General features: G+C 33.4%; 1 protein-coding gene across 5 annotated transcripts in view; it reads right to left on the reverse strand.

The window, feature by feature from the left end:
• GULP1 (GULP, engulfment adaptor PTB domain containing 1) overlaps positions 1-14,974 on the reverse strand; it is a 321,470-nt gene that overhangs the window by 57,328 nt on the left and 249,168 nt on the right. For 4 of the 5 annotated variants that reach the window (XM_011936480.1, XM_011936482.1, XM_011936479.1 and 1 more), the window contains exon 7: positions 6,998-7,135. The exons of the other annotated variant lie outside the window; for it this stretch is intronic. In XM_011936480.1, the coding sequence (XP_011791870.1) occupies positions 6,998-7,135 (138 nt within the window). The remainder of the gene's footprint in view (positions 1-6,997; positions 7,136-14,974) is intronic. 5 annotated transcript variants of the gene reach the window in all.

A 14,974-nucleotide genomic window follows, 5' to 3' on the forward strand; every position in this document is an offset into this window, starting at 1 on the left:
CCTCAGTTCAAAATGCAGAAATCACCGGTCTTCTGTGTCCTTCGCGCTGGGAGTTGGAGACTGTAGCTGTTCCTATTCGGCCATCTTGCTCCCCAAATTTCACTTCTTAGTTTAGACTTACACCTATGTATTCCACTTCTTTTAGCAATTGTAAATTTTTGTATCCATATGTTCACTACTAGTATACAGCAATACAATTGATCCATGTATGTTAATTATGTATTCTGCCACCTGGCTAAATTCAGTTATTAAATCCAGAAATTGTTTTAGACTCAAAATTTTCTACATAGACCATCATGTCATCTGCATATAAGCAAAGATTTCTTTTTTTACAATCTGCAAATTTCTTATATGCTTTTTTGTCTTGCTGCGATGGCTACAGCTTCTATGGCAGTGTTTCATATAAGCCAAGAGAGTGAAAAGCTTTGCTTTGTTCAGTATCTTAGGAAGAAGGCATTCATTTTTTTTTTCTACCATAAAGTAAAATATCTGTATTTTGTTTAGATGCTCTTTATCAAATTGTAGAAGTTCTTTCTATTCCTATTCTTCTGAGAGTTTTAAACAATGAATGTGTGTTCATTTTTTTTAAAGTATTTTTAAAGCACTGATTGGTATTATCACACGATGTTTCTTCTTTAGATTTCCCATGTGGTTGATTACATCACTGGATTTTTGAATGTTGAGCAAAATGTGCATCCTTGGGACAAACTACTCTTAATCTTTGCATATAATTATTTTAATGCATGTGATGGTTATTACTGAGCGTCAACTTTATTGGATTGAAGGATGCAAAATATTGATCCTGTGTGTGTCTGAGGGTGTTGCCAATGGAGAATAACATTTAGTCAGTGGGCTGGAAAAGGCAGACCTACCTTTAATCTGGCTGGGCACCATCTAATCAGCTGCTAGTGCAGCCAGAATATAAAGCAGGCAGAAAAACGTGAAAAGTCTAGACTGACTTAACCTTCCAGCCTACATCTTTCTCCTGTGCCGGATGCTTCCTGCCTTTGAATATTGGACTTCAAGTTTTTCAGCTTTGGGACTATGACTCCTCAGCTTGCAGATGGCCTATTGTGGGACCTTGTGACTGTGTGAATTTAATACTCCTTAGTAAACTTTCAATATATACATCCTATTAGCTCTATCCCTCTAGAGAACCCTGACTAATTCAATGCATTATTGGGTTATATTTCCTTAGGAATTTTTACATTTTTATTCCTGAGGAATTTAGATCTCTAGTGTTTGTTTGTTTATTTATTTGCACTAATAATTTATTTTAGAAATAATTTATTTGCACTTTCTCTGTTTTGGTATCAGAGAAATATTAGTTTCACAAAATGAAATAGAAAGTGTTTCTGTCTCTCTTATTTTTCACTGGAATGGATTGTACAGAATAGCAATCCATTTAAACATCCTGTTTAAACATTTTATAGAATTCTCCAGTGAAATCATCTACACCTGGAGATTTATCTTTTAATAACTTTTAATTTATAAATTTAATTTCCTTTATAGTTAGGCTATTAAAATAATCTAATAATGAGTGATTTGTGGTAATATTGTTCTTAAATAATTGATCCAATTCATTTGTATTTTTGAATTTGTGTGTGTAAAGTTCTTTAAAGGATCCTCTTATTCTTTTGATATTCAAAGTCTGTAGTTAAATCTGCTGGTTCTCATTCTAAATATTGGTAACTTGTGTCTTCTCCCTCTCTTTTGTTCTTTGCCAAATTAATACAATTTGTGACTTTTATAATCTTTTGAAGAATCAAGTCTTTGCTTCATTGATTTTCTGTATTTTCAATTTCTTCTCTTATTGATCTTATCTTCCTTCTGCTTACTTTGTGGTTTATTTTGATATTTTTGTTGTTCTGTGTACTTGAGATGGGAACATAGATTATTCATTTGAGACCTTCCTCTTTTCTAATGTATTAAATTAGTTGTTACAAATTTTTTTCTTATGACTGCTTTAGTTATATCACACAAATGTTGATATGCTCTATTTCATTTTTATTCAAGTCACAGAATTAAAAATTCATGTGTGAATCGCTATTTGATGTATGGAATATTTATAAATATGGTGTTTCATTTCCTAGCTTGTAAAGATTTTCTGGCTTTCTGTTACTGATTTTTAGACTGTTTTCCTTATAGTCAGAGAAATGTTAAATAATTTTAATTCTTTTAACTTTTCAAGATTTACTTTATGGTCCAGGATGTGACTTAATTTGGTACATCATCCTCAAACACTTGAAAATAACATACATTCTGTTGTTGTTGGGTGAGGTTCTCTGTAATTGCTCATTAGATCCCACTGGTTGATGATGTTGAGTTATTCTATATCCTTGATGATTTTCTAATTATTCTATAAATTTGAGGGAAAGTGCCAGTAAAATTTCTGACTATACTTGTGTATTTGTCTATTTACCCTTTTAGTTCTATCTGTTTTTGTTTCTCATTTTGCAGCTCTATTTTTTGGTAATATACAGTTAGAATTACCATATCTTCTTGGGAACTGGTCCCTTTTATCACTATATGTCCCCCTCTGTCTCCGGTAATTTTATTTGCATTGAGGTCTACTTTATCTGATGTAAATATAGTTACTATTGCTTTCTTTGAATAATGTTTGCATGAAAACTCTCTTTTCATTCTTTCATTTTTAGTCTGCCTCTATCAACTATACCATTATGTTTGCAGTGAACTTCTTGTAGACAATATGTATCTGGATTACATTTTGTAATCCACCCTAACAACGTATTTTAACTGGTGTAGTTAGACTATTTATATGTAATGTGATTTTTGATATGTTAGGGCTTAAGTACATTATTTAATCTTTTTCTTTTCTGTTACTTATCTTTTTTCTTTCTCTGTTTTCTTTTCATTGCATTTCTATGGGTTTTTAAAATGATAATATTTAATTTCTCTATAGTGCTTTTAAGTGTATCTCATTATATAACGTGTTAGGGGTTGTTGTAGGATTCACATTTTATCTATATAACTTATCATAGTTACCTAGTGCTATTATTTTTCCAGTTTATATGAGGTATAGACACCTCACCTCCCTTTTTACATCCTCTCAACCTTCCTAGTTTAATATAATTGCCTTACATATTTCATATGTCCATATATGAAATCACGTCAGATTTTAAAATCACATCAGAAAGTATTTTTTTCTTCTATCATCAAACATAATTTAGAAAACTAAAGATTTACTCATATGTTTGCTCATCTTGTTTTTTCTTTTCCTTCCTTATGCTCCAAGTTCCTGTTTTGTATTGTTTCCTTTCCATTTAGAGAACTTCCTTTAGCCATTCATTTAGGATGTCTAGTAGTGGCAATCTTAATTTTCATTCATTTAATAATTTTTAAAACTTTCTTTCCAATTTCTGAAGAATATTTTTCTGGATATAGGATCATTTGACAGATTTTTGTTTTTTCCATTACTCAAAAGTATTATGCAACTTCCTTCTTGACTTCACAGTTTCTGGTGAGAAATACACTGCCATTCACATTCTCTGCTATAGGTAAGTACTTGCTTATCTCTTGTTGCTTTCAAGATTTTCCTTTTGTCTTTATCTTTCAGAAGCTTGAATATGATGTGTCTTGGTGTGGAGTTATTTGGATTAATCCCGTTTGGTGACCACCCAGTATTTTAAATCTATAGATTGATGTCCTTTGTCAAATTGGGAACGTTTTCAACTAATATTCTTGGAGTATTTTTTAAGGATGCTTATTTCTCTTTTTCCAGGACTCAGATGACACACAGATGTTAGATATTTTGTTATGGTCCCACAGTCCATGAGGTTGTTTTGGCTTTGTTTTTGTTGGTTTATTGAGTCTATAATCTTTGTGTTGTTCAGATTGGGCATTTTCTATTTGTCAATCTTCTAGGTCATTGATTCTTTTCCTCTGTCCTCTCTATTCTGCTGTTGAGCCTATACGTTGAGTCTTTCATGTGGTTATTTTTCAGTATTCTTTATATCTTCTGTTTCTTTGCTTAGATTTTCTAATTCATTGATAAGGCTTTCTGCATTCTCATCTGTTTCATGTGTATTTGTAACTGCTCATTTTATTATGTTATATGATGGCTGTTCCAAAACCTTTGTCTTGTAATTCTAATATCTCTGACATCTATGTGTTGGTAACTACTGACTGCCATTTCTTTTTTAGTTTAAGAAACCTGTTTCTTGGTACGAAGAGTGATTTTCACTTTATGAAATACTGAAAATGATTTAAATTTTCTGCTTTAGGTGGCTTCATCTGATGCAATTCCAGTATGAGAGTAAGGGTGGAAATGCACTGCCCCCTTATTGTCCGGTAAGTATAGAGGCTCAGCATTCTAATTTGTCAGGGTTGAATGTTCTCACTCATCATATGGTCCTCACTGTCACTATGGAAGAAGGAGGACTATTAATACAACATGATACTGTTAATAAAGTAGTGAATTCCAGTCTTGTGACATACTAAAAAAGGTTTCATCTTTCAAATTCTCAATTTCAAAGAAGTACTAAAATGACAAAATACAATGAACAGATAGAGTAAAGCCCCCAGTAAGAGCAGATGAACTCTGGAGGAGGCCAGCTATGGGAGTAATATAGAATGGTGAGATAAACGTAGCAATGGGAATTAAGAGTCTTAGATTTTATTCCTGATTCTACTGACTACTTAGTTTTGTAACTTTGCAAAACTTACTTCAACATCTCTGATCTTGGTTTTTTAAAACAGAAGGAGAGTTGTATGAGACAGGCCATAACTTATTTCCCATTTTAGCATTCTATGATAAACTATTTAAAATAAGAATTACATAAGATAGCATATCAAAAATTCTACATACATATAACATCAGTGTTATAAATATAGTCATCATTATAATTAGCACTGATAAAACCTCATAGTTAAGATAGTGCAGGTACAACAAAATTTTGAGAAAACATGTCCTTTTTCAGCTCATGAAGGTGATGCCAACTTATAGTTGGGAGATTTTCTGAGAACTTTTCAAAGCCAAGACTTCCTCTACCTGCAGCAGAACAACTTGGTATACTTGATAAATACAGATTTCCTGAGCTTCAGCCCCAATTGATAAGAGTTTTTAAAAGGCATCCCGTATGATTTTTATGCACATTAAAGATTGTGAACCACTGCTTAGGCTTTAGGAAATTATTTTCAGTCTTTAAGAGAAAGTAGAGTAGATATGCTACATCCAAAGAGAACAATCAATTACAGACAGGATGAAGAAGAAATGGGGTCTATGCTTTTAAGCTGGCAAGCTTATATTTTAAATATTAATTTAACAAATTTGGATAGGGATCAAAGAATATAAAATAAGTGGCACAAATCTATAAGAAGGCTAATATTTATAACGAACTCTGACTCTGAAACATTTCAAAGGACCTCAAGGAAATTTATTTCTATGGGTAAGGCAGGAAAGAAGAATAACTGAGTTTACTGCTTTATATCGGTGGTAAAAGGTTATTACAAATTATGTATAAAAGATATTCAACAAATATCAACTTTAATCTTCTCAGTCATAGAGAAAAGAATCTGCAAGCAATCATGGTTAAAAAGCACTTGAAATATGTAAATTATATGTAAATTTTATTTAGTCATTCAACAGAAGCTCATATAAAATAAAATTCAAAATCAATTTGAGCTATATAAAATGTCTTATTGTGCGCAAAATATTGTCTTAGATTGCTAAGCATCTTTTTCTGATGAAATATTCCATAATGTGCACCAAATTCACAAAAGATATTATGATGTCTGGTAGTTTAGCACATTAGCTTTCCTTTCTAGAGAACTACAGTTTAAAAAATAAAAATGATAACTTGCTCTACGTTTTGTAAGTTTTCAACATGATCTTTTTCTTAAGGAATGCTTCACTGAGCACCTATTGTCCACTTGATGTAGGAGTCACATGAACAAATAAAAAGGTATTGTTCTCAAGAAGGTCAACACTGAAGCTAGATAAACAAACGACATAATAGTGATAATAATATTAGCTATCTATTTTTGACAGCAAGATAAATTAACAAATAGATGAATTGTTTTATTTCCTATCTAAACCAATAAAACTGTTGAGGTTACATGTTTTTCCTTCACTGCAGCCATCAATGAGTTTTCCTTAAGATTTCAGATGATTAAAGAATAGCTACAGGATTTAACATAGAATTTCATACATACAATTCCATTAACTTTCATTATATTAAGTTTTTTGTTTTGTTTTGTTTTTTCTTTTCTTGAGATGGAGTCTCACTCTGCCACTAGGCTGGAGTTCAGTGGTGCGATCTCGGATCACTGCAACCTCCACCTCCCAGGTTCAAGTGATTCTCCTGCCTCAGCCTCCCCAGTAGCTGGGACCACTGGCATGTGCCACCACACCCAGCTAATTTTTGTATTTTTAGTAGAGACGGAGTTTCCCCATTTTGGTCAGGATGGTCTTGATCTCTTGACCTCATGATCTGCCCGTCTCGGCCTCCCGAAGTGCTGGGATTACAGGCATGAGCCACCATGCCTGGCCTAAGAGTTTTATATAAGGAACATAAGGAACTACACTTTCAATGTATTGGAAAATCTTTTAAGGAACCATACAGATTATACTTCCTGGAGTTAAGAATATTTATTTTTATAAAATCCATCAGATTCTGCACATGTGGGGGAAACACACTTTTGCTTACCATTACTCTTCTATTATGTGCATATTACTAAATCACATTTGAGTTTAAAACTAAAGTAGATTAAATTATTATAAAATAAATAAATGCATAACATAAGCAGGCATGACATTCTAATAAAATAAATTTGCATGTAAGTTTATGCTCATGAACATGAGAATTTAGTTACGGATGACATCCTGAAGCATATTCTCATGACAAAATAAATCTATTAGTACAGCTAAGTATTTACAGACATTATTCATTTTCAAACACTTTACTAATGCCAGAAACTAGACAATTCCTGGCTTGTAAAACAGAACAAACCACCCTAAAACATCTGGGATACTTACACACTTTTCGCTGTCAAATACATAGCACAAATGTTTATTTGACTCAGAATCTTTGCATATGAAAGTGAATATCCTCTTGTCGGTTTTATCATCTGCACAAAAAGATATTCTATGAAGCTGGCAATTGTGTTGAACTTCCTGTAAACACAGATGGAAATAAACATAGTTGATGGGATTCTTTTTTCATTTTCTAAAATACTCATTTGTGTTAATAACATATGACTTTAAAAGTAGAACAATCATCTGTCAATCTTTGATTTTATAATTATGTATACTCCAACCTAAAACAAAGGCATAATGGATACAGATAGACTTCCGGATTCAGGATGAAACTAAGATACGCATTTCAATAGTGCTTAGCAAAACACAAGCATAGTACAAAATGATCAAAGATTTATGGCCTATCTGAGCTACAATGGCTCTTGAGAAATCATACACTTTAAACTTTGCATATTTACAGAGGAGAACAATGAGACCCAGAAAGAATAAGACACCAGCACAGTTTTACAGAATTACCAGAATTCTTTTAAATCAGAGGATTCTCATTTTATCTCACTGCTATTTACCAGCATTATAATTTAGAACACAGCTTTATCTGGATACAATTTTGTGTGAAACACACTATAATTTCATCCTTAGTAATCTTATTAAATTTTATTTTATATGATTTCATGGTTACTCATACACTCTTGAACCTTTTCTGTCTAGGAAGCCCATCTTTCGAACTTCTGTAGCATTTTTAATGAAGCAGTGAATGAATGGTATACATATCCAGACTCCATATCATGAAATCAAATCTGTTCATCAGTAGAAGGCAAATACTGCAACCAGATAGATATAGTGGCAGTATATATTTACACATGCACACACACAGACACACACATACATTAAATTATAAAACTTATAAAATAGCAGGTATATACATCATTAAAATAAAAATATTTATATAAAATAAATGTGTTTCTAAAATTACTATTATTTAGTCAAAAGATGGGGCATTTGACACTTTTATATTCATATAGATCATCCATATTAATTATTCATTCTTCACAGTCTTCTGAAACATGTTGGAGGTAGAAAAGAAATTCATTGTTTTTGATTATAACAAATAGAAAAATCAACTATTCCCTTTTCTATTGTAGTCATAAATATATTTTCCTAAGATACATTGTAACACTATAAATATATCAGAAACTCAGTTCGCCAACATTATTGAGTGGGTGTTTTATAAGATTGGAGATAGAAGCAGCTATAGTTTCATCTAAAGAAGGCTGGCTGAATATCCCCCCAAAAAGCTTTATTTTAGGTTGTAACTAGAAAAGTTTCTCTAAAGGTGGCTTCAGACAACCTGTAGCACAAATACCTGGGGTGCTTGCCATAAAAATTTTCACTGTATTAATGTCAGTTGAATCAAAACCTCAGAGATTTTGGTCAAGATAAGAATCATTGATATGAAAACACTTACACTTCTCAGTTCAGAGTTTGATGTGTCAGCTTGCTGAGATTTGCTCTATTACTCCAATTCAAATAACTGCTCGTCAGACTGAAAACGAATATATAAAATGAGATATAAAGGCTGGGCACAGTGGCTCACGCCTGTAATCTCAGCACTTTGGGAGGCCGACGAGGGTGGATCACGAGGTTAGGAGATCGAGACCATACTGGCTAACACGGTGAAACCCCGTCTCTACTAAAAATACAAAAAAAAATTAGCCGGGCGCGGTGGCAGGCGCCTGTAGTCCCAGCTACTCGGGAGGTTGAGGCAGAATGGCTCGAACCCGGGAGGTGGAGCTTGCAGTAAGCCGAGATCGCGCCACTACACTCTAGCCTAGGCGACAGAGCGAGACTCCGTCAAAAAAAAGAGAGAGAGATATACAAATGAATGCCAAGAGAACTGTCTACAGCAATGCATTTTTCCCTGCATACAATGGTAAACCAAATGGTAAGCCAATGAAGAGTTGCTTGGTAAGTATGAAAATTAAAATGAGGAAGTATACTGTATGATCGTAATACTTACTGGCATTATTAGATAGCCTAATTTATCTGTTTAAAAGCAGGGGTAATCAATTCTAAGAAGAGGTGCTTGATTTACTTAGCTTTTTATGGTGGCATCTTTCCTTTCTTCTACATAGAGCATTGATGGACAATGACCATATTTGTTTAAGACTATCTTCTTTCTGTATTTTGCCTATTAGAGCAGTTTCCTTTCTTATTGACATTGTTTTGTTTTAATGACAATATAGTCAATGAAATAACAGCCCTCTGTTACACTATAGCTCCCAAATACTCACAGGAGGTCTACACCAGCTTATTAATTGTAAAAGCATGTTAATGATAAATAAAGAGAAAATATTACTGCTAAACACTATAGGAAAAAAATTCATTTCTCCATAGATGCGAGAAATTATGAATAACATGCAAAACACAACATTCACTTAGCTGGTGCTGAAATCTACATAGTCTCTCATTTACTTACCCAACCAGTATGATCACAGAAAGTGGTTATGACCAGTGGTGAATCATCCTAATCTTTGTTTGGATTAGCAAAGGTATCTTCCTAAAACAGTCTAGGGAGCTGAAACCTGTAATTTCATTATTTTTATCAGTTATTTTATTATTATTGTGACGGACCACTATAAATTTGAAATGTAGCAATAATTTTTGGTAAGACAGGATAAAGAGACCCAGGAACACAATAACCATAGTAAAAAACACTAGGCTTTCATATTAATGATATTTTATTGGAGTTGGAACAAAGAATCAGTAGATGTTTTTATCCCCAATTAATCTATCTACACTGCCTGTTTCTAGCACTCTATAATCTTCATTTGGAGGACAAGTGAAAAAAGCAGAAAGGAAAAGGACACACAAAGAAAGATAGAGGAGCCAATTGTTATTGAGATTGCTTTCACTTAATTTTCACTTTCCATTTTCATTCATCCAAGTGAAAAAAAAAATAAAGATTCTATTCTGTATAAAGACAGTCCATGTTAGATTAATAATATATTTAAAAATCCTGTCTCATATCTGTATGTTTAACTATAAATAAATTTATTTTAGAAGTATCACATTTGTTTTTTTAAATATCAACATATATCTAAAATGAAATGATTGATTTTTTTTCTGTTTCACTTATATGTATGTCCTTGAATAGTAGTTCCTAAATGCATGTCCGTGAATGGGTATGAATAGGTTGTATCTGAGAACTGAGGATTGTCTCTTTCTCTCTCTCTCTCACTACACACACACACACACACACAGACACACAGAGCAATTGGCATTCTTAGGAATGTCTTGGGGACACTGGTGCTCAGCAGAGCTTGTAAATCCCTTTTTTAGATTTCCTACATTTTTAATGCATTCAATACATGGTATTTTATATATATAGGTAAACAGTCATATACTCTATATTCATATGTAACAGGGTAAATAGTCAGTTTTTCTATATTAATATGAAATATAATTGAATGTATAAAATATCTCAAGGATTTTTAAACTCCAAGATTGTTCTCCAGGTTTGGTAGGGATTAAAATAGAGATGCTTCTTTTCCCTAAATAGTTTTAAAAACTCACTTCTGGGAATAGAATTCAAGTAGGGCTCTTAAAAATTAGTTATTAGTGCTAAATGCATACTTCAGAAATTTAGAAAGATCACTAGTTAGCAATCTAATATCACACCTAGGGGAACTAGAAGAATAAATATCAACTAAGCTAGCAGGAGAAACAACTAAAATCTGAGTGGAACTGAATGAAATTGATATAAAAAAATCCACAAAGCAATAAACAAACCCAAAAGTTAGTTCTTTGAAAGGATCAACAAGATCACTATACTGCTAGCTACCAGAACAAAGGCTAAAGGAGAGAAGAGCCAAAGAAGTACAATGAGAAACAACAAAGGTGGTATTACAACTGATCCCACAGAAATACAAAAGATCCTCAGAGACTATTATGAACACCTTGAAGCTCACAAACTAGAAAATCTAGAGGAAACTGATAAATTTCTAGAAATGTATAACCTCCCAACATTGAATCAGCAAGAAACTGAAATCCTGAACAGAACAATATCAAGTTCTGAAACTTAATCAGTAATAAAAAATCTGTCAACCAAACAAAGCCCCAGAGCAGATAGATTCACAAATTCTACTATACCTACAAAAGAAGAGTTGGTACCAGTTGTACTGTAACCATTCCCAAAAAACTGAGGAGAAGGAACTTCTCTCTAACTCATTCGATGAAACCAGCATAATTCAGATACCAAAACATGGCAAAGATACAGTGAAAAAAGAAAACTATAGGCCAATATTCCAGAACCACATAGATGCAAAAATTCTCAACAGAATACTTGCAAGCTGAATTCCACAGCACATTAAAAAAAAATTCAAAACAACCAAGAAGGCTTTATTCCTGGGATGCAAGGTTTGTTCAACATATGCAAATCAATAAATACAATTCAACATAAAAACAGAATTAAGAACAAAAACTATATGATCATATCAACAGAAGTGGAAAAAGCCTTCAAAAAATCCAGCATTCCTTCATGATAAAAATCCCTGCACAAACTAGGCACTGAAGGAACATACTTCAAAATAGTAACAGCCATCTATGACCAACCCACAGCCAACATCATACTGAACCGGCAAAAGCTGGAACATTCCCCTTGAGAACTGGAACAAGACAAGGATGCCCACTCTCACCACTCCTATTCCACATAGTACTCAAAGTCCTTGCCAGAAGAATCAGGCAATAGAAAAAAAGAGAAGGCTTCAAAATAGAAAAATAATAAGTCAAACTATCCCTCTTAACTCACAATATAATTACCTAGAAGATCCTAAAGATTCCACCAAGAGGCTCCTGCAACTGATAGTAAAGTAAACAACTTCGGTAAAGTTTCAAGATATAAAATCAATGTACAGAAATCAGTAGCATTTCTGTACATCAATAACATTAGAGCTGAGAGACAAATCAATAATGCAATCCTATTTACAATAGTCAACAAAAAAAATAAAATACCTAGTAATACATCTAACCAAGGAGGTGAAAGATTTCTACCAAGAAGAACTACAAAACACTGCAGAAAAAAATCAAACATGACATAAACAAATGGAAAAATATTCCATGCTCATGAATTGGAAGAATTAATACTGTTAAAATGACCATATTGCCCAAACAATATACAGATTCAATGCTATTCCTATCAAATGACCAATGCCATTTTTCAGGGAATTAGAATTTTAAAAATTTTAAACTGCATATGAAACCAAAAAAGAGCTTGAATAGACAGAGCAATTTTAACCAGAAAGAATAGATCTGGAGGCATCACATTACCTGACGACTGTACTATAAGGCTATAGTAACCAAAACAGCATGGTACTGGTACAAAAACAGACATATAGACCAATGGCAAAGAACAGAGAATTCAGAAATGAAGCCACAAGTCTACAGCCATCTGATCTTGGACAAAGTCAACAAAAATGAACAATGGGGAAAGGACTCCCTATTCAATAAATGGTGCTGGGATACCTAGCTAGCCATCTGCAGAAGAATGAAAGTGGACCCCAACCTTTTACCATATACAGAAATTAACTCAAGATGGATTAAATAATATAGTACCTCAAACTATAAAAATCCTAGAAGAAAATAATGTAAATGCCCTTCTTGATATCAGCTTGGTAAGGAATTTTTGTCTAAGTTCCCAAAAGCAATTGCAACAAAAACAAAAGTAGACAAGTGGAACCTAATTAAAGAGCATCTGCACAGCAAAAGAAACTATCAAACAGAGTAAACAGACGCCTTACAGAATGGGAGAAAATTTTTGCAAACTATGCATCCAACAAATGTCTAATACCCAGGTTCTATAGGAAACTTAAACAATTAAACAAACAAACAAAAAATAGCCATATTAAAAAGTGGGCAAAAGACATGAACAGACACTTCTCTCAAGAAGACAAACAAGCAGCCAATAAACATGAAAAAATGCTCCACATCACTTATCATCAAAGAAATTCAAATAAAAACCACAATGAGATACAATCTCACACCAATCAGAATAGCTTATTAAACAGTCAAAAACAACAGATGCCGGTGAGGCTATGAAAAAAAGAGAATGCTTATACACTATTGGTATATTGGTGGGAATGTAATTTAGTTCAGCCTCTGTGGAGAGAAGTTTGGAGATTTTCCAAGGAACTTAAAACAGCTACCATTTTCCAGCAACCCTGTTAATGGGTATACATACTTGACATACATCCATAAAAAGACAAATCTTTCTACCAAAAAGACACATGCATTCATGTGTTCATTGCAGCACTATTCATAATGGCAAAGACATGGAATCAACTGAGGTATCCATTAACAGTAGATTGGATAAAGAAAATGTGGTACATATATACCACAGAATACTATGCAGCCACTAAAAGAACAAACTCATGTCCTTTATAGAAAATGGATACTGCTGGAGGCCATTATCCTAAACGTATTAATGCAGAAACAGAAAAACAAATACTGGATGTTCTCACTTATAAGTAAGAAACATTGGGTACTTGTGGACATAATGATGGCAATAGTAGACACTGGGGACTCATAAAGGAGATGGGAAAAGAGGGTGTTAAGGGTTGAAAAACTAACTACTGGGTACTGTGCTCACTATCTGGGTGATGGAATCATTCATATCACAAACCTCAGCATGATGCAATATACCCAGGTAACAAATCTGCACATGTAACTCTTGAATCTAAAATGAAAGTTGAAATTATTAAAAACAAAATGAGCAGAAATAAGTAACAGAAAAAACAGAAATTAATTTTTAATATTAACTAGTAATTTACTATTATTAATGTAAATATTAAATATTTATTACTTTAATATGGAATAATTAAATATTACCAATTTAATATTAAACACGAATTGAATATTAATTATTAATATTAATTTATTATTAAATATTAGTCTTAATAGGAAACCTAGACTTGTGGACAGGAAAGGAAAGCAGTGGCATTATTTATTTTGGTAAGGCAATATAGGATAATGAAGTCAACTGGCTAATCATGTTGAGTTGAACCCCACCTCATTGATATTTTGTAAAGGAGGTTTAGGTTGGGGGAAGCACAGAGATTTGATATTAAAAGCTTAAGAAATAGAATTATATAATTGATAGGTTGTCATGTGATAAACTTATTGATAGAAACCTGAAAATATGATTTTCCAACAATAAAAATAGTATGTGGGAATCATCTACTTTCTTACTACCTTTCCCTTTGTTTTATGTTTTTATCACCAAACAGACCTTTTTAAACTTTTATTTTAGATTCAGGGCGTGCATGTTCAGGTTTGTTACCAGGGTATACTGCATGATGCTGAGGTCTGGGGTACAAATAGTCCCAGCACTGAGGTATTAAGCATAGTATACAATAGTTTGTTTTTAAACCCTTGTCCCCTCCCTCCTTCTCTCTCTGGTAGCCCCCAGAAACTACTGTTGCATCACTATGTCCATGAGTACCTAATACATGTACCTACTTATAAGTAAGAACATATGATACATGGTTTTTTGTTTCTGCATTAATTCATTTAGGATAATGATCTCCAGATGCATCCATGTTGCTGCAAAAGGACACGATTTCATTCTTTACTATGGTTGCATGGTTGCATAGTGTTCCAACCAAGTATGTGTGTCTACCACATTTTTTTTTTTTTTTTTTTTTTTTTTTTGAGAGGCGGAGTCTCGCTCTGTCGCCCCGGCTGGAGTGCAGTGGCGCGATCTTGGCTCACTGCAACCTCCACCTCCCAGGTTCAAGTGATTCTCCTGCCTCAGCCTCCTGAGTAGCTGGGACCACTGGCATGTGCCACCACACTCAGCTAATTTTGTATTTTTTTCAGTAGAGACGGGGTTTCCCCATTTTGGTCAGGATGGTCTTGATCTCTTGACCTCATGATCTGCCCGTCTCGGCCTCCCGAAGTGCTGGGATTACAGGCATGAGCCAC

This window comes from Colobus angolensis, unplaced genomic scaffold (assembly GCF_000951035.1).
Source record: "Colobus angolensis palliatus isolate OR3802 unplaced genomic scaffold, Cang.pa_1.0 Scaffold153, whole genome shotgun sequence".
NCBI lineage: Eukaryota > Metazoa > Chordata > Mammalia > Primates > Cercopithecidae > Colobus > Colobus angolensis.